Raw genomic sequence first — 20,782 nt, forward strand, 5'->3', positions numbered from 1 at the left:
TTGAATTGTTTACGTTTGTTTTTTGCGCACTATTGATGAGTGAGAAGAATCTTCAATACAAATAAAAGATAGTCATGCGAGTTCTTGTTTAAATTGCTTTACCGAGTGTATTATAAATATCAATTTTTAATGATATGTAACTAAAGATATGAATAAAATAAAACAAGCATTGTGTTTGAATCCAATCTTTCGTTTGTTGAAAGGATTTTATGTCTTGTAGGAGGAAGATGAAGCCCTCCAACTATTTGTTTTTTTCTTATAATACGGATATAGGTATTGAACTATTGATTAGTTATACATGCGGCTTTGTTAGCCAATCTCGCTCGAGGTTGTATTCAGCTTAACAGTGATAATGATCTTGTATAGTTTAATTAAAAATCTTAGTGATGATTTTATTGTGGTGGTGTGCTGTTTATGGTCTTCCACCACCTTTGCTTGTGGTGTCGCCAGTCGCCACTGCTAATTGTCTCCTCAGACGCTTATCTACTGCCCCATGAGACATTATTATTGAGCAAGGATTCTATCCCTTTTTTCCTCTCAATAAGTTTATTTGGGTCTTCTCTTAGACTGACCATTCTGATTTGAAACGCTAAAACGGTTTTGACACCATTTTTTAAGTTTATTTGTGTTATTTTTTTATCTTCCACATTACCCTCCATTATTTTCATTGTTCACCGAATCAATGGAATTTAAAAATAATAATTTAGGTGTCTTAAAAAAAACCACAAAGTTTCGTATGGATTTGTGGTATGATTTACCATCGGCCTATTCGACTCGCTGGTCACCCGATCAATTAGCCAACATCAATAATTATTCGACTCCGTACTTACGTTTGAAATATTACGGTCAAGATACTTAAGGCTTGAAATATTATGGTCAAGATACACAAAGCTCAAACGGTAAGCCCTTTCAAAACCCTAAAATTTGGGACCTTATACTGTAAGACTAAAAACCCTAAACTTTACCATCTACTTCTCCAGTTAAACCCAACAACTTCCTTTGGAAAGGTTATAACTTTCTGAAACTTCCTCTAAAATTCCTTTAGGGGGTGTTTGGTTCGCGCGTGGGTATGGGTTTGGAATCAGGAATCATACCCGGGTGGTAAGGGTTTGGAACTTGATTCCCCATACCATGTGTTTGTTTCAATTTTGGGTGGAATGAGATCGAACTTCATGAAAGTTGAAAAATCTAAAATACAACATTAAAAATATTTATTTTTGATACTAAAAAATCATGAAAATGAAGAGTTGATTAAATAAATGAAAAAAAAAATCATTTAAAATGTACCATTTAAGTTTTTTTCATGTTTTTTGGTTTTTTTACTTGATACCCATGGGTATCAATCTCATACCCACCTCCCTCCTTGGGTATGAGAAACCCATACCTCATGGGTTTGAGGTATAGGTATGAAACCTCTATTTTTGCCAAACAAACACTTGGTATGGGTTTGGCTCATTCCAAACCCATACCTCATACCTTTATGAGTTGAACCAAACACCCCCTTATTTTTCAACAAGTAATCAAATTTTTCACTTCAATTTAATTATTATAGCAAAGAATCCAACTTTCTCCACTTCTTAATTTTATTTACTTATATTTTATTAGCTGGCTTAATTTGACCTGAATAACAAGTTTCTTATCTACAACAAATTTAATCATGGAGTTGAATATTTACACCTTTTTTTTTTTTTGTGTGTGTGTTTTGTTTTGTATATATTTTTGTAAAGTTGAATTTGGTTAATGATTTCACTTCTCTTGGAATTGATTGAAACCCAGAATTTTTATTAACTTAATTTCACTTATTGAGTTATTTCTAATAAAATTTTCAACTATTAATTCTAAAGCTTCTTACTTTGAACCAAAATTTTCAAGTTTTAATTTTGTATAGTTCAAAAGCTTCTTACTTTGATTCTACCTTGATTCAAAATTTTACCTACTGTTTTTGCGCTCGCAGAAGATGGAGAGAGGAGAGAAGCGGAGTTTCGATAGGATGGAGGATCCTCCAGTAGAAGTATATGAATATTGTAAGTTTACTACAATTTATTTTGCGACAAGTAAATCATTTGCGTTTTCTAATTTACAGTACCTGAAATTCTAATGTTTGTTTTAATTGTGCAGCCGAAATCGAGCTTCGAAATCTAGAAGCTGCTGCTGATGATCGACCTCCGTTTTACGGGATGGCAGAATTGGATTACAACACAAAAGTCTCCGCCATAAAAGCGTCTTCTTTTGTTGTTTCGCTCGTCTCGTTTTCCGGTATGGTCTTAATCTTGGAATTTTTTATTTCGCTCGTCTCGTTTTGGTCTTTTGTCTTGAAATTTTTTATTAGATACGATGTGAAAATAAATAAATGGAATTATTACGGTAATGGACGTCTTTAGGATTTTTGGGTCTAAAAAGATTAGAAATATAGGTAACAGGCGTCAAAGTTGAATGCTTGATGAATATAACAGTAGTGTTCTTCAGTCCCAATCATTTGGTGGTTATCTTTTATATTTTTTGTGTGGAGTATTTTATTTTAATCAAAAGTAAATAAATAATTGAGACGGAGGGGCAAATAATTGTGACGGGGGAGTAATTACATAGGAGATTGTTATAACAGAAGCAAGAAAGAACTGATAAAAACAATAAAGAAACAAACGCACAGATTTACGTGGTTCACTAACGGTGTGTTAGCTACGTCCACAGGGCAGAAGGAAGAGAGTTTTATTGATATGTGAGGAGTTTTCAGATTTCAGATTCAGACGGTATGATAAACATAACTGCTAGGTAGAGGCTTAGAGAGTTTATATAATACTCTCTAAGACCTAATACAGAATGACCTAATAAAGGCCCAAGACAGACCCCTGCATAGTTATTCGAAGCGGCGGTTAACAAAATCAAGGCACAAACCCAACAAATCTCCACCTTGACTTGAATTCTCTCACAAACAGACAGATGTACCAGATGCATTCCCATAAATGCCAGATGTACCAGAAAGCTCTTCTCCCTTCCCCCTCTCGATATTGCCCCCAAGAGGGCAATTACAGATCATGAGATATTTAGCAAGTCCAAACAATGTTGGAACTTGTTATGCGGAACTGGCTTAGTGAACATGTCGGTGGGTTATCGCAGTACCCACTTTGTTCACCTTAATCCTCTTCTCATTTCTCAGAAAGTGATATCTCACATCTATATGCTTAGTCCTCTCATGATGGACTTGATCTTTAGCCAAGCATATTGCACTAAGACATCCTGAGAATACAATAGCTTGCTCGATGTAGACCCAAATCACTCGACCAGTCCTTTTAACCGATTCCCTCTTTAGTCTGCTGCGGTCAACGCCATATACTCGCTTGAGTAGTAGACAAAGTAATCGTAGGCCGCAATGTAGCCTTCCAATCGACGATCGAACCACCAAGAGTGAAAACATAACCGAGTCATTGATCGTCTGCTGTCAACATCTCGCATAATCGAACGAGTACACGACACAAGGCACTCTCTATCACCTCCATAAATGAGACCAACATCAGATGTACCCTTAAGGTACCGAAAAATTCTCTTCACTGACTTGCCAATGCTCTTTACCTGGATCACCCATAAACCGGCTCATCACACTGATCGATTGTGCTAAATCAGGTCTAGTGCGGACCATAGCATACATCAAACTACCCACTTTGCACTAGAGTACGGAACTCGGGACATGTACCCCCTTTCTTGGTGACTTGGGTGAGAAAGCAATGACAGATGATGTGCATTCGATGCACTAGGAGTATCTATGGATTTAGCAAAGAGACATGCCAAACCTTGCTAGCACCTTTCGAATATAGCCTTTCGAGATAAGAAAAGCTTATTCTTTCTCCTATCCCCGTAGATCTCCATTCCCTTAATTTTTTCTTTTCGCACCCAAATCTTTCATCTCAAATTCAAGACCGAGAAGACCCTTCAATTTCGAACATCGACTTGCTCTCTGCAGCCTATCAACATATCGTCTACATATAGGATCGGATAAATGAAAGACTCATTCTTTGACTTGTTGTAATAAACACAACAATCATACGGACTCCTAGTGTAGCCAATCTCCAACATGTAGTTGTCAAACCTTTTATACCACTGCCTCGGAGACTGTTTTAGCCCATATAAGGACTTCTTGACTTTGCAAACATAGTCTTCTTTACCCGGAAACTGGAAATCGTCTGGTGAGTCATGTATATCTCTTCTTCCAACTCTCCATGTAGGAAAGTTGTCTTCACATCTAGCTGTTCGAGTTCTAAATCCTGATGTGCAACTATTGCTAGCAACACTCTGATGGAAGTATGTCGACCAGCGCAAAAAAAAAATTCCATTGTAGTCTACTCCCTCTTTCGATTGAACCCACGAGCTACCAATCGAGCTTTATACCTTATACCCTCGGCTAGTCTCTCCCTCTTTCTTCTTGAAGACCCATTTACAAGTAACAATCTTTCTCCCTTGAGGCTTCTTAGATAATTCCCTGTGTCCGATTCTTTTGAAGGGACTCCATCTCATCTCCCATGGCAAAGAAGCCATTGGGCGATTTAGAACATGTTCTTCGCTTCTTTGAAAGTGGATGGCTCATGTAAGTCGGGATCCACCTCCTCAAAGAACTTTGAAGTGCATAACCCACCATATCTTCAAAACCAAGTCTATTCGGAGGCTTCCCAAAATTAGGCCTGATTGACCGTTCACGGGCCAAACTCTCCGATTCGAATCGGTAATGAAGAATATGATGGAACAGATTCGGATTCGGACTGTAGTGGTTGATCTTCTTCCTGTGGTACACTCTCATCAAGAGTGTCTTGCTGCTCCACCTGTTTATCAACACTACTACTACTATCTGACAACATATAAGACTTCACAGTAGGGTTAACCATATAATTTTCATCAAAGACAACATTTCTACTCAAAATAACCCTACCCTCAGATGGAGACCAGATACGGTATCCCTTGACACCATCCCCATAGCCCACGAATACTCCATTTTTAGCTCGTGGCTCAAGCTTACCTTCACTAACATGATAATAAGCAGTACTACCAAAAGCCCTTAAAATAGAATAGTCAGCAGACTTACCAGACCACACCTCAAATGGAGTTTTGAGATTCAGACTCGTGTGAGGTCCCCGATTTATCAGATAGCATGCTGTACTAACTGCTAGGTAGAGGCTTAGAGAGTTTATATAATACTCTCTAAGACCTAATACAGAATGACCTAATAAAGGCCCAAGACAGACCTAGCCCAATAACAGATACGGAGATTAAGTTAGGCTATACAATCATAATGAAGTAAATCATGATTCATGATATTCATTGCCTAATCATTGTCATTCTTAATACAAAAGGAAGCAACTCTTCATCTTTGTCTTGATGTTTCATGGGCTGGAGTCGTGGATAATGTATGAGGTTGACAATTTCAGATACAAGTTCAGTTTCAGTATTGCGTCAAAAAATTTAATTTAATTTTGCCATACAGAGTTAGAACCGGAGATTATGAAAAGGCATGGATATTGGTGAGAAAGACAAACATAATATTACTTATGTGATTAAAATACTTGCTTCAATAAGGGTATTCTTAATGTCCATTTATAATCACTGATAAGTAACGGCAATTATATCGGCATATATGAATAATATTGTATTGAATATTGTATTATTTTATACACTTTTCGGTATTTTAATTTTTTTTTAATGTTTGAAAAGGTGCATCGGTCTTGAATCAAAGTTGTGGGGCAATAATTGAAAGTGAGGGTAATATGAATACTGTGATTACTTCTCTTAATTTAATAAGAAAGTCCGAAGCCGAAGGTGCCAAGTATGTTGAAGATAATTTGTTTGAGAATTCAAAGGTTTCAAGATTTTGTTAATTGTATTGTCAATATATATTTTAGGCGAATTTAATGAAAATAATCCAACCTTTATATTATCTTCCCTAAATTTGATATAATCCTTTTTATTTGTCTTATGTAAATGACCCAAAAAAACAAAAATTTTGGTAATTATTAAGTCATGTCGGAACTGCTCAAGTTTTCATTTTGATAACCATTGGGTAATCTTTGTAAGACAAATAAAAAGTTTGGATTATTTTATTGAATTTAGAAGGTTGGATTATTTATGAGCGATATAACAAAGTTTCAGTTATTTTCATTAAATTTGCCTTTGTTTTATTATGTTTAGTGCTTAAATTGTTTTGAGTTGTTGTTTGGTAGGTTATCATTCATGCTGATGATGATAATTGCTACTTGGGAGAGATATGTTTCTTTGATTTCTTTTACAATATACTTGTTTTGAGATTCAAGTCAAGATCATATTTTCAACCTGCAAAGTTGTCAATGATAGACGACGCTACTGCTTTAGATAGAGATGCTCCATTACGTCGTCATTCAATTAAGACCAAAAGTGGTGATAGTGTTATTGTACTCGGCCGTTATTTTTATGAGCCGTATGATTACATGGGAGTCCCGGGTGTCTTAAGGTACAATTAGTTTAGAAAATTTGTTATCTTTCTTAAACTTAGTGTTTTCAAAGGATTTATATTTCTTATGTGTAATTATAGTTTGGAGCGTTTTATGCCTGATGAATATGATTGCAATGAACTTTTGACGATAAAATGCCGCTATACTCGGGTATCAATTTATTTATTATTTTCTATTTTCTTTCTTATTTACACTTGATGATTTTCTAAATCGATAAGGCTAACACGTTTATTGTTTGTCTTTTGATAGTGTGGGGATGGAGCTCCTGTGATAAGCACCTCCGGAGGCTTAGTTGGCATGACGTTCTATGACTTGGGTTCCGGAAGCCGACCTCTCTTGCCTATCAACATTCTTGCTAGGTTGTTGGAGCATTATAAGAAATATGGGTACGAATTACGATTTTTTCAATTTTTCGTATTTTTTTTTTTGCATTTCACTACTAGTAACCTAGCTTATAGCTACACTTTAATATGGGTACGCGCTATATGTTATGATTTTGCTTCAAATTGTTGCTTCTTAATCAGTATACTGGGATATTAGGGCATTCAATAACAAGTAAATAATCAACCACACGTGTTTATATTTGTTAGAAGAATCGAGTAAAGGGTAACATAAGGACCTGAACTATGGATTTTTTTCAGTTAAGGACACGAACTTTCAGAGTTTCCAGTCAAGGGACTCTCATCTAATAGACTAATACCGTTAACTATTTCACTACTCCACTGACTTCTCTATTTCATTATTCATCAATCCATCATGAACTTACGGAAGCCAGTTATTGTCTTACTCCAAATCAATTCCTTGTAAGTTTTGATAATCATGAGTTCATCTTACCTTTCATATCAAGTATTTTTTTGTCAATAATTACATTAACATAGTAATATCATTAATTGAAAATTTACCATTGGTTACATTAGCAATTGCAGTACATGAGCACATTCCAAAATAGTACTTGATACAAGTCGTTCTGGATATAATAGCAATTTTATTATATGAAGCTTTTAAAACTATTAATCGTCTAGCGTCGGTTTTGTATAATTGTAGAAGAGTGAATCTACGGTAATTATTTTGGGTACATTATAATTTTATTAGGAAATAAGAATAGTAGGCCATTATGACAGCCTTGCTCGTATTAAGATATCTCATATTTGATTTCTCCAATTCCGATACATCTAAGACGACACGAGACGTACACTACAAAATTCAGTAGCTACAGCTACAGCAAAATTCCGTCGCAAAGAGTAATTCCGTAGCAAAGAGGCCCTTTGTGACCGAATATGCGACTACACAAGTTTATCGCAAGAAATTGTCACCAATGCATTACAATACGTATTAGTAGATATTTGCATATTGGTGGCTTTTTGATAGCTTTTCTGTAGTTTTATGAAGAAGATTAGCAATGGTGTATGTATGAACTATGAAGTGGGCACTCATGATTTTGTGCATTAGGGGTAGTGGCATATATATTCTGTATCTTGAACCATGTTGAATGACGAGTACTCTACTTCATGGTTTAATTCTTCCGACATATTCACTATGCAACAAATGTGACTCAATTCCTGGAAACTTTGAACTTTATCTTTGTTTTGTAAAAAGGGTTTTGTCTAGTTTGTGCCTCTGGCACTGGCAGAGTTGATGGATAAGTTCATGATGGATAATAGAAATGAAGAAGTTAGTAGGGTAGTGAAATTTTTTAACGGTGTTAAATAAGAGTCCCTTAACTGGAAACTCTGAAAGTTGTCCTTGTGTTACCCTTTACTCTAGAAGAATCCCCAATAACTATATTTATAAATATTGTGCGATAACTAATTTGAATTGCATTCCACTATCCAAATAACTTCAACAATCTTATATGATAGGGAAATGAGACATCCGTCCTATGGATTTGATGCTAGGAATGTCCATCTAGCCATTCTACCGACCCTTCTGAAATTTCAGAAAGCATTTCCAGATATTCAGGATGGCCTTATCGTTGAAAAGGTATGTGTATAACCATTGATAGAATTAATTGCTTTGTTAATTTTGAAATTATGTGAAATTTAATCAAATGTTTTTGATATGTCTTATCACAATTATTGTCATTAGGTTTTCAAAGATTATAATGCTGAGTTGGCAGGGATGCAAGTTGGTGATGTGATATTTAGCTGTGATGGAACTCAAGTAAAAAGTTTCTTAGAGGTATATTATACATAATTTTTTCTATGTTCTCGGTTGATAAGCCCATTATATATTTTTATGTTTGGTTATTGATATGGCATATTCTGCACCCGCTGACCAAGTCAACATATTGAGTGGGGTCAAAGACATCCACAGCAAGCCAATGACTTAGACATCCCGGCCGTCTGCGACCTTTCTGCCCGCCACTGGTCTCGGCATGGCAACCTACGGCACCGGGGCACATACCCGCGTACTCATATCCAAGAACCCTCGGCATGGAGTCAACCAGGCTCGCCGGCCTGCCATGGGTCCCTCGGCCGAGGGTAGATCAGTCTTTCCACCTGCTACGCCACTTGGCCCACTTGGCCACTACGTGACAAAAGGTGAAAGTCTATAAATACTCCCCAATCCTCATTGAGAAAGGGATCCAGAATCTAACCTAAGAACCACTTAAATTGGTATTATCTCTCTCATCTCTCTACAATACACGTCATCAAGCTACATACTACTTAATCACAGTAAGTTCACTGACTTGAGCGTCGGAGTGAGTACGCTTGGCACAAAGCCAAGCCCTCAGTTTGCTCATTGTTGCAGGAGAGGCCGAGGAGAGCAGTCAAGGCTAGAAGAGGCATTATTCGACAAAGCTAGCGTGGTAAACAAACCTGCTTCGGAATTCATACCCGGAACAATTGGCGCCGTCTGTGGGGAAAAACAGATACTAGAAGCTAGTCATTCCCTATAAAAAAAAAAAAAAAAAAAAGAAAGAAGAAAACCCACCCAAAAAAGCTAAGAAGATGTCAAAAGAACAAGAGGTGTTCGTAACCGAAGAGCCCCTCCACCCAGGTGATACCGTCCACAATTCTGGAATTGTGCAACCCTCCACCAGCCGGATAATTCAACCGGAGTCCGGGATGCCAATAATGCCGGATACGCCACGCCGCCACCGACCAGGTCACCGTCATGGGGACGTGTGGTTGATGCAAAAAGTCGAAGCGGCTCCTGGACTTGATTGTCGGTCTGCGCTCGCTCACTTTGTCACACCGATAAGAGCGGCGGGACCCGTCCGGAAGCTAGGGCCCAAAAGGTGACTCGAGAAACCCGAACGAAGCACTAAGAGAGGCCGAGACTACCAAGACGCCGGGGAGCCCAGTGTCGGTGGTAGAACTAAGCCCTTCCCGCACTCGCGGAAGGACGATGTCGCCGCGACACCCACGAGGCATGCCCCAGACGAGCGAAAGGAGTTCGACTCACCAGAGTCGGAGAAGGAGTCCGACTCACCAGAGTCGAAGAAGGAGTCCGACTCACCAGAGTCGGAGAAGAAGCCCTTCCCGCCACAGGGAGAGGGGCCGGACTAGGGATGCGAGGAGCCGATCGCCGCGTGTCATTAGACACGTGGTCGATGACCCCTCGGTGCCTATGTCCTAGAAACCAGTGCCGCCAAAGCTAAAGCTACCGTCCGTCCATATCATACAAAGGAGAGGGCGACCCAACCGATCATGCCGAGGCTTTCGAGTCTCACATGTCGGTGTGGGAGCAACTCGACGAGGTCCAGTGCCGAGTTTTCCCAACGACCTTGGTTGGAATGGCGCAAAGCGGTACAAGGGGATCGCCCGATGGGTCGGTATACTCCTATTCCGACCTAAGAGACGCGTTTTGGCCCAAGATACTCTACCAATAAAAGGAGAGCCGTTGAGACATCGGATCTCCCGACCATCGCGAGGAGGGAGGCGAGTCACTCCGAAGCTATGTGAAGAGGTTCGATGCCGGGGTTCAGCAGATTAGGAGCCGAACAATGAACTAGCGCCTTCGTGACCGATGAAAGGCCTCCCCGGCAGGGGACTTAAAAAACGAGCTCATCAAGTGCGGTGGCTCGAGCCTTGAGTCCGCCAGAAATTGGCCGACCAGGCCATTAAGGTCGAAGACTATCACAAAATATGGGTAGGCCACGGCGAGGCCGGGCACTCGGAAAGAAAGAGCCACCGGGAGGACAAGCCGGATGAAGGGCGCCGTGACAATAATAGGTCGCGGACCGACGACCCTTGAGAAGCGTAACCCGGCGGACGCGGGGAGTTCAGTCCGTACTACCATAAGAAGTACAAAGATCACACCCCCGGGTCGTATCGGCCGCCGAGGTCTTCTCCCGAGCGTAAACGAGGGGGAGAAGTGGAAAGGCCCCCCAAACCTAGGGGGACGGTGACACGAGCCTCTCTTGTGAGTACCACGGCCACACCCGGTCACTTAACCAACGATGCCGGCATTTGAAGAATGCCATTGAGGAGCCGATCCGAAAAGGAGCCTCGGCAAATATGTCGCGGAGGCAAAAGACTAACACCGGTGGCTCAGATAAAAAATCCGTCTTTCAACGGATAGGAACAATTCATGTTGTCATCGGGGGAAACGAGAACGGCGGATCCGCTAACGGGCACAAGCGGCATTCGAACGAGTCAGATCGGCCGTCAACTTCGTGCCCACTACGGCCCGCGCTTCCAATATCCCGAACATAACTATTGGGAAGAAGGACTACGAAGGAATCATCGCCCCGCATAGCGACCCACTCGTAGTCCACTTAGACATAGCCAACCACCTGGTAATGAGATGCCTGATTGACACGGGTGCTTACACGAACATCATGTTCGGGGAGTGCTTTTCGGGGCTCGGCACGAAAATTGCGGACCTTAGCCCGTGCACCAACCCCTTGTACAGCTTCTCCGGGGCAGGCTTGGTCCCCCTAGGGTCTATCAAGTTGCCAGTGATGTTCGGCCAGTCCGACGCGGCCAAGAATGTGATGTCCGAGTTTGTGGTCATCGACGGCTCATCCGCATACAACGTTCTCATCGGTCGTGTCACCCTGAGTGAGGTCGATGCTGTAATGTCCATCCGGGCCCTGACACTGATGTATGTCTCGAACCGCGGGGAGGTTCATAAACTCATCTCAAAGAACGAAAAAGACGAGGTGGTCAACGTCCAAATATCGGCCAGAGGATGCAACATGCAATCCTTCAAAGTGGCAAAGAAAGAGGAAAAAGGGAAGAACCCATCCTTAAGACAGGAGGACGAACCGATGAGCACCAACCACGTCGCCATGGTCGAAGGGGCGGAGACCGAACAGATAGAGATTGATCCAGACACACCGTGATCGCCTTTGTCGGTGTCGGCCCGGAACCAAAATTCGGGCCGATCTCCTAGACCTGCCGAGAAGGAACAAAGATGTCTTTGCGTACTCACCGCCGAGATGCCAGTGTAAGCGAGAAGTCATCGTTCACAAGCTGAACGTACTACCCAGCGCTCGCCCCGTGAAGCGGAGAGGGTGAGAAACTCCTCACCCGAAAAGGAAGATGCCATCAAGGCCGAGGTTGATAAGTTGTTAGATGCAGGCTTTATCATCCCTTGTACGTACCCTGAATGGCTAGCTAATGTTGTAATGGTTAAAAAGTCATCAGGGGGGTGGAGGATGTGTGTTGATTTTACGCAACTTAATAAAGCATGCCCGAAAGATTGCTACCCCTTGCCTCGGATAGATAGCTTAATAGACGCAACGGCAGGCTACACAATGCCGAGCACGCTCGACGCCTTTTCAGGATACCATCGGTATTCATGGAGAGGAAGACATGCCTAAATGCGCATTCATCACCATACACGGCACCTACATGTACAAAATGATGCCGTTTGGTTTGAAAAATGCCGGCGCGACTTACACAAGACTGGTGGACAAAATATTCCAAAATCAAAAAGGGCGAAACATTGAGGCCTACGTCGACGATGCTATTGTCAAGAGCAAGTCTGACGGCGAGCACTTAGCCGATTTACACGAGACATTTTGTTCACTAAGGAAATACAAGATGAAGCTTAACCCGACAAAGTGCAACTTCGGTGTCCGGGCCGGCAAATTCCTCGGCGTGCTTGTCAGCGCCAGGGGAATTGATGCCAATCCAGAGAAAGTGCGAGCAATTCTAGACCTGCCGGAGCCGAGGAATCGCAAAGAGGTCATGATACTGACCGGGAGGATGGCGGCCCTTGCCCGATTTATCTCTCGGTCAGCCGACAAGAGCACCCCATTCTTCAAAGTGCTAAAGGGGAATAAGGACTTCTGCTGGGGGGAGGAACAGAGCACGGCTTTCAAACAACTGAAGGCCCATCTGCAAACTCTCCCGACCCTGTCCAGACCGACGCTGGGGGAAACACTATATCTATATCTAGCAGTAACCTCGGCCACGGTCTGTCGTAATCGTCAGAGAAGAAAACAAGCAAGAAGACCAATCTACTTTATCACCCATACACTGTTGCCTGCCGAGAGAAACTACCCGCTGATTGAAAAAGCAGCCTTTGCCGTGGTTGTTGCCGCAAGGAAGTTGAAACCCTACTTCGACGCACATCCCATGACGGTCTTAACCGACCAGCCGTTGGAGAAAACACTGGAAAAATTCGAACAATCAGGCAGACTTATCAAATGGGCAGTGGAGCTATCTGGCTTCGGCATTCAATACAAACCAAGGCCTTCGATAAAGGGGCAGGCGCTGGCAGACTTCTTGGCCGAGTGCACATATCAGGAAGAATCGTGCCCAGGCATGTGGGAGGTATATACCGATGGATCCTCCCAGACGAACGGCTCAGAGCCGGCATCCTTATCATCAGCCCAAACGGGGACGAGTTCGAGTACGCTTTGAAGTTTACCTTCTCGACCTCAAACAACGAATCCGAATATGAGGCAGTGATAACCGGAGTTGAGTTAGCCAGAGCCGCCGGGGCAGAACACATCATTTTGAAAACAGACTCTCTCTTGGTGACTAACCAATACGAAGGAGAGTACGAAGCTCGGGACGATGGGATGGTAAGATACCTGGAAAAGGTAAAAGCCGAGACCTCAAAATTGAAGTCATTCAAAATGCGACACATCCCAGTGTCCGAGAACAACCGGCCGACGCTCTCTCAAAGCTGGCGGTTCAACCATAAAGAATATCAGTATACCGTGCTAGTGGACATCGAGAACGCTAAAAGCATTGACGAAACCATCGGCATGGTGTGCGACGTGGAAACCGAGACGACATGGATGACTCCGATAAAGAGGTTTAAACCGACAAATGAGTTCGGAGGACCGCAATCTCTCACAAAAGATAAAGAGGATCGCAAAGAAGGTACTTGGTATTTGAAGGAGAGTTATACGGGAGGTCCGTGACAAGGCCACTCTGAAGTGTGTCGATCCAACCGATGCGAGCTAATCGACGAAATACACGAAGGCATCGTGGTCATCACATGGGGGCAAGAACACTAGCCCACAAAGCTCTCCGAGCCGGCTACTTCGGGCCCACCATGCTTGAGGATTCCGAAACAAAACCGGAAAATGCAACGCCGATGGACACGCTCCGGTGATACACGCACCTTCCCGAGACCTCGCAACAGTGCTTAATCCCCTTCCCTTTGCACAGTGGGGAATGGATCTACTAGGGCCATTCCCAACGGCATCCGGAGGAAGAAAGTTCCTAATAGTCGCCGTCGACTACTTCACCAAATGGGTTGAGGCCGTGGCGTACAAAAAGCGCTGCGGCCGTAAGAAAGGTGATCCGGGAAAATGTCATAACTCGTTTTGGGTTACCCCAAGTCATGGTGTTCGACCATGGCCGAGAATTTTGGAGTGACACAATAATGAGCTGGTTGGAAGAACTCGGCATCAAATTTGCATACTCCTCCGTCCGCCACCCCGAGAGCAACGGACAAAGCGGAGGCGACCAATAAAACGATCCTCAACGGCTTGAAGAAGACAGGTTGAAGACCTCAAGGGAAGATGGGCCGATGAGCTACCCGGCGTTCTATGGTCCCTCCGGACCACGGAGAAAGAAGCAACGGGGAACAGTCCTTTTCACCTAGTCTACGGGTCCGGCGATCCCGCCGATTGAAGCAACGGTGCCAACATTCGAACGGCCACTTTTAACCCGGATGAAAACGAGGAAGGCCTAAGAACCTCCCTGGACCTGGTCGAAGAAAGCCGAGATACGGCACGCCTCAACTTAGCAAAGTATATCGAGCCGAATGAAAAGGGCCTACAAACCGAAGAGTCCACAAAAGGGACTTAAAAGTAGGAGATCTGGTCCTAAGGAAGTCATTTGCCACCAACAAAGGAAGCATCCATGGCAAGTTGACGGCCAATCGGGAGGGTCCTACAAGGTAGTTGAAGAAATGAGGCCGGGTACATACCGGCCGACGGACATGGGAGATGTACCTTTGATGAGCCATTGGAACACCGACAATCTTTAAAATACTTTGTATAACAAATGGAGTTGCCCAAAACAATGTTGGCACCCCAATGCATATTCATATCTAATGAGGAGTCATCCAAGTTTTTCATCAAAGTGTTAATCCACCCCAATCAGAAGGCATACTAACATATGTACACAGCAGACAGAGCCAAAACCTCGTCTCATCCCGGCCTTTAACGGGAGTGACGGGGGACGAGCCGATATGCTAACATATGTTCAACGGCGGTCAAAACGTAAACTCCGTTGCCCGTGAATCTGGCCGGGAAGAGACGAGTGAAACGCGATCGCCTCGGCAAATTAAGACCGAGCTTAAAGACGTTAAACACCGTTGAGATACGCATTCTAACCGCTCGGCCAAGCCGAAGGTAAAACGAAAAAGCGCTCAATTAATTAACGAATCGCCTCGGCAAATTAAGACCGAGCTTAAAGACGTTAAACACCGTTGAGATACGCATTCTAACCGCTCGGCCAAGCCGAAGGTAAAAACGAAAAAGCGCTCAATTAATTAACGCAATCGCCTCGGCAAATTAAGACCGAGCTTAAAGACGTTAAACACGGTTCGAGATACGCATTCTAACTGCCTCGGCCAAGCCGAAGGTAAAAACGAAAAAGCGCTCAATTAATTAACGCAACTGCCCTCGGCAAATTAAGACCGAGCTTAAAGACGTTAAACACAGTTGAGATACGCAAGAAGACAAGTGAAGGAATAAATCAAAGGCCTCGGCCAAGCCAGAGGCAAAACAAGCGAGTTCTCATTAAAGAAAAAGATAACAAAGTTACAAGAAGGAGAAATACAGACGACGGCCGTCCCCTTTGGGATAAGCCAAGACTCTACCTACCAAGGTTTTACAAAATACAAGGAAAAGTAAAGCAAAAGGTTACGGACTGGTTCTTTGAAGCGCCAAAAGGATGGCAGGGAGAAAAGGCTTAATAATTGGCCCCGAATACCTGAAGCTATCCGAGACGCCGGGTGAGCCCGGTGACGACCGCCGTCTCCCTATGCTGTTCTTGCTTGCCCTTACCGCCATCGCCAGCGTTACCCTCGGTGAGCGACTTAGATGCGCTACGGGCAGCCTTAGCATCCTCGGCTTTCTTAGCGACCTTAGCATCCTCGGTGCCTTCGCCCCGAGACTCCTCCTCGGCCGCCCTCGTCTTCTCTGCAAGGGCCGCCTTTGCAGCGGTCGCCTCCTCCTCCTTCTTGGCCCTCGCATCCTCGGCAGCCTTATCCGCCGCAGCCTTCTCTTTAGCCTCGAGCCTATCGTCGAACAGCTCGTCAAATTTCGTCCATAGAAAGGAGCCATCCGGATAGACCTCATCTACCACCTCCCTGAAAGCTTCTTCGGTCAGGTCCCTATACTGAGCACACATGCGTGGGAGAAGCGTGTTTTGAAGTGTCTCAATATCCTTCTCCCTTTGGGCAAGGATAGCACTAGTCTCCCTATGCGACTCAGCTTGGAGCCGATACGCCCTTTTCGACTCCTCCCTTTGGGCGACAACAACGTCGTAGCCGCCCTTGTACCTGTCCCGTTCCTCCTTCAACTTGGCGGCGGCGAGTCGGCGGCCTCTACCTTGGCCTTCTCGGCCGACAGCAGCTTCTCAATTTCCTCGACCCGCGCTTGTGCGGCAAGGAGGTCATGCTTAGCCTTTCCGGCCACCCCCTTTGCGGCAACAACATCGAGCCTCAGCTGCTCTATCAACGGCCCCGTCTCGGCCAAAGCCTTTTCTTGCTCCCTAATACGAGAGCCGACCAGATCGGACCAAATCCCAACCTTCTTGCTCAGCTTTGTACCCTCCGCTATGAGCCGGTCGTTGGATATCGACGCGAGTACGGAGTCGGCATTTTTTCCCGCCGTCTGCATAGGCCTCTTCTCAACTCGCCGCTCAGTAATTGGGACAGACTGCGCCGGTTGATCTACAAAAAATTCAACCAAAGAGTCCACGTCAACGTTCATGGACATACCAGAGAGCCGGTCATCAGGTATATCTAATGAGCCGGCTAAATCTGAGCCGCAAGTTAGACTGCACCGGAGGGCTTGCTCTTCTTGGCCGATTGATCCGTTTCCTCGCGGCTACCGGCATTAACATGAGCGACGGAAGCGAAGCATCGGTGGCATGGGTAGATCTTTTCCTCTTACGCCTAAGCGGAGATCCCTCAGCATCGGAATCCTCTCCATCGACAATGTCAACGACCTCCACCTCTGGTGGAGGCGGAACAGAGGTTGACACCGTCGCCGCCGTAGACTTGGCTTTTCGGACCCGGCGAGGAATGGCAGCAGCTACCTTGGCCTGGGCCGCCGTATCGTCCAAGCCCTTCAGGAGGTCAGTAGGCGACGGACGGCGGTCATGCACATCGACCTTCGGATTCTTCTCCTTAACGTTTCCGTCTTTGTCCAGCCCCATCTTCTCGAGGAGTTGCTCGACGAGTTCGGGACCAAAGTGCTCGTAAAAGAAACAAAGCAAAACTTAGACAAAGGGACATGTCAAGAAACAAACAACGAAAAACATTAAAGCAGAAATGGGCCTCACACCGACCCCACTCACCCCTGTGCTAGGGCGGTATGAGGCCGACATGGCAAAGCGGCTCATCCATCCGGATGACTTGCGTCGGGGCAACCAAACCTTCGGCGCCCCATCATCATCGACCTCGAAAAGCTTCAGTCTGCTTCTCGTCCTCATTAAGATAGACATTCCCGGCGTCCATCTTATTCTTGCCCTTGGGGATCATCTTCTCACGCTCCCCTTTGCTCTCGCACCGCAAGTTAACATGGTGCTCAAAAGACCGAGGCAACGGATAATCATCTGGGACCTCGACATACACCCACCGTTCCTTCCAGCCCTTGCAAGAGGTGAGCTTAGGCACGGTGAGATAGCCCGACTCGATCGGACGCTATACCACCCCCGGCCACCTTGAACATTCATTCGAAGAAAATGAATTCGGCGGAATAAGTTTACCGTTGGGATCACCCCCCTGAAGCGACACAGCCACACGAAGCCGACTATAGTCCTAACGGCCAAAGGGTGAAGCTGCGCCGCTGCAACGTTCATCGCCTGAATTATGGAAGAGACGTACATATTGAGAGGAAACCGGAGACCATACTCCAGGTGCCTCATATATACGCCGATGTGACCCGGGGGAGGGCAACAGACGGCCTGACCCTCCCCAGGGATGACAATGTTGTACCCCTTGCCAAAAAAGAAGTGCTCTTCGAAAAATTCGGAGCCAGAGCAGCGGACCAACTTATCGATAAAACCACGATCGGCGCCGGTAGTACAGGCATCGTAATGATGCAAGACTGTCGCCCTCTCCGCCCCGGAAGGATTCCTTTCCTCATCATCATCACCGTCATCCACATCGTCATCATCCTCCCACTCCTCCAGAACTCTGCGGTCAACTTCCGGGGAAGGAGACCTAGGGCCCCTCGACCTTAACGGAATTGCGGCTACCACCTCCTCCTCATCAAAACGCGACGGGGAACCCCCCGGCGCACGGGTACTGGGACCGGCATCAGTAGAAGACATGGTTCACAACAATTACTTAAACAAAACAAAAAGTTGAAAAGGTTTTTCGGTTTACCTTGAAGAAAAGTGCTACGCCGACGTAAAAATTCTGAAGATCGGAAGAGAGGGAAAGACTTGGAATTTTGGAAAGAAGAAAATTTTTAGAATGAATGAAATTGCTAACCAATTTCACTTCAAAAGTCTGGTATTTATAGGCAAAAGCCCATAAAGGAGGACCAATCAAAACGCAGCCCATAAAGCGTCAGCCAATCAACGAAGAGACACATGTCAGGCATGCGTACACGGAATGTCAATCGACGCAACAGTTGAATGTCAATCAATGCAACAGTAACCAAGCGTCTTCAACACGCCCCTTTATATCCCTTTGACTATTCATCTTCCTCAGCAAAATCCTAAAGTATCTGTTCTCCGCCGGCAGTATGACTAACAAAGCTAGGTAGCACCGGCCGGGGCAATCAAAAGTACACCGGCACTCTCAACCTTGAGTCCGCCGGCCAGTAACATCTTCTCTTCCACATTTGATGTCCATTACCCATCCATGTGGAGGGGGGATATGGTACGGCCTGCACGTAAGTAAGCCGAGGGAGAAGAAGTCGGGCGTAAAATTTTCACTTGCGCAGAATATACGCTCAACATACATCGGAGCCCATACCACGGCATAGACTACGCTGGGGGCAAATTGATGGGGCATATTCTGCACCCGCTGACCAAGTCAACATATTGAGTGGGGTCAAAGACATCCACAGCAAGCCAATGACTTAGACATCCCAGCCGATGCAGCCTTTCGGCTGCCGGCCACGGGTCTCGGCATGGCAACCTACCGGGGCACATACCCGCGTACTCATATCCAAGAACCCTCGGCATGGAGTCAACCAGGCTCGCCGGCCTGCCATGGGTCCCTCGGCCGAGGGTAGATCAGTCTTTCCACCTGCTACGCCACTTGGCCCACTTGGCCACTACGTGACAAAAGGTGAAAGTCTATAAATACTCCCCAATCCTCATTGAGGAAGGGATCCAGAATCTAACCTAAGAACCACTTAAATTGGTATTATCTCTCTCATCTCTCTACAATACACGTCATCAAGCTACATACTACTTAATCACAGTAAGTTCACTGACTTGAGCGTCGGAGTGAGTACGCTTGGCACAAAGCCAAGCCCTCAGTTTGCTCATTGTTGCAGGAGAGGCCGAGGAGAGCAGTCAAGGCTAGAAGAGGCATTATTCGACAAAGCTAGCGTGGTAAACAAACCTGCTTCGGAATTCATACCCGGAACAGTTATGTTGATCTTTTGTTTTTGATTAATATAATAGCTCTGGAATCTCATGTTTGAGAAAGTTGGGAAGGAAGTTGAGTTGGAAGTTGCTCGTGTTGCTTTGAAGATAGTTCAGACTCTTCGTGTGAAAGTTGGTGAAGCTTCGGTTGATGAGGAAACCTATAGGTATCTTTCGTATTTCATGTTAATACTTGTTTCAGTTTCCTTTATTTTATCTTGCTTGGATTGTTATCAATTTTATACACGGTGTAAAATTTTAACGAACGTCTTTTTGTCAGGTGGTTGCGATTCGATTATGGTTGAAGTTAATGACATTATGATAACCGTAGCCTGTAGGGATTTGACGGTAGTTATTATAGCTTTTGATGTAAATGTTAATGGAAGCTTAACCCGACTTTTGGCTAGAGATCAGATTTGACGGTTTGCTACATTTCCATTTTCAATTTGGATGTAATATTAATGTAGAACTTGAACACAATCTCTGGCTTACATTGGTAATGTATTAACGGTTCATGTTGTATTTGAAACACCTTTATGACTCGAGTAGGTCTTGCTTAAGGCCGTTTTAATTTAATACGCCTCACAAAGTCACAAGTTTCTTTTATTTGCAACTATATTTATTAATTCATTGTGAGAAGCCGTAAGCAATCATCCCAGGGAGAGAGGAATTTGTGTTTTAAAGCATTCATATGATCCTCCATTGGATTATGCATGAAAAGGCATATTTGTTTAACGGCATATGGAATATTGGGTCATTTGGATGTCAAGTACACTCGAGTGCAAGACTATGGTAATGGGAAGGGTTAAGGTAGGGCAGATTAGTGACAAGCCCTTTCGATGATTTCTTCAGCGTATTTCTTATGATAAGAATAAACCATGTTGAGTGCCCGAAATTCGAGCAAGTAGCTTAACGCAAGTTCTTTCATTACAAATTCCAAACTCAGCTTAGACATTATATTTTTTCTTTCATTACAAATTTCAAACTCAGCTTAGACATTATATTTTTGCAAAGTGCGGGCGAAGAAGGTTGTGAATGAAGAAAGATGTAGTTGGCAAATCGTTTGTATAATGACTTGCAGAGGATACAAACATAGTTAGGGTGAATACGATCACG

At 44.3% G+C, this 20,782-nt stretch overlaps 1 protein-coding gene and 1 long non-coding RNA gene across 2 annotated transcripts; both read left to right on the top strand.

Annotated features, from left to right (window-relative positions):
* The first annotated feature begins 977 nt into the window (after positions 1-977).
* On the top strand, positions 978-2,252 carry LOC141652066 (uncharacterized). The gene is made up of 3 exons (XR_012546955.1): positions 978-1,007; positions 1,955-2,024; positions 2,119-2,252. It is a non-coding gene; the product is annotated as an uncharacterized LOC141652066 (long non-coding RNA).
* A 3,446-nt stretch (positions 2,253-5,698) lies between these two features.
* On the top strand, positions 5,699-20,209 carry LOC141652067 (uncharacterized). Its single transcript, XM_074459719.1, has 8 exons — positions 5,699-5,840; positions 6,201-6,466; positions 6,548-6,617; positions 6,717-6,853; positions 8,327-8,447; positions 8,553-8,645; positions 19,706-19,833; positions 19,947-20,209. Exons 1-8 carry the CDS (start codon positions 5,748-5,750, stop codon positions 19,969-19,971), a joined length of 933 nt encoding a protein of 310 aa, XP_074315820.1. The 5' UTR covers positions 5,699-5,747; the 3' UTR covers positions 19,972-20,209.
* Positions 20,210-20,782: the final 573 nt, after the last annotated feature.

This window comes from Silene latifolia, chromosome 4, assembly GCF_048544455.1.
Source record: "Silene latifolia isolate original U9 population chromosome 4, ASM4854445v1, whole genome shotgun sequence".
Lineage (NCBI taxonomy): Eukaryota > Viridiplantae > Streptophyta > Magnoliopsida > Caryophyllales > Caryophyllaceae > Silene > Silene latifolia.

Coding starts and splice junctions, on each gene's coding strand:
- LOC141652067 (XM_074459719.1), top strand. CDS start 5,748: ATGAATACTGTGATTACTTCTCTTAATTTAATAAGAAAGTCCGAAGCC. Junction 5,841..6,200: donor ATTTGTTTGAGAATTCAAAG/GTTTCAAGATTT, acceptor GTTGTTTGGTAG/GTTATCATTCATGCTGATGA. Junction 6,854..8,326: donor GAGCATTATAAGAAATATGG/GTACGAATTACG, acceptor CTTATATGATAG/GGAAATGAGACATCCGTCCT.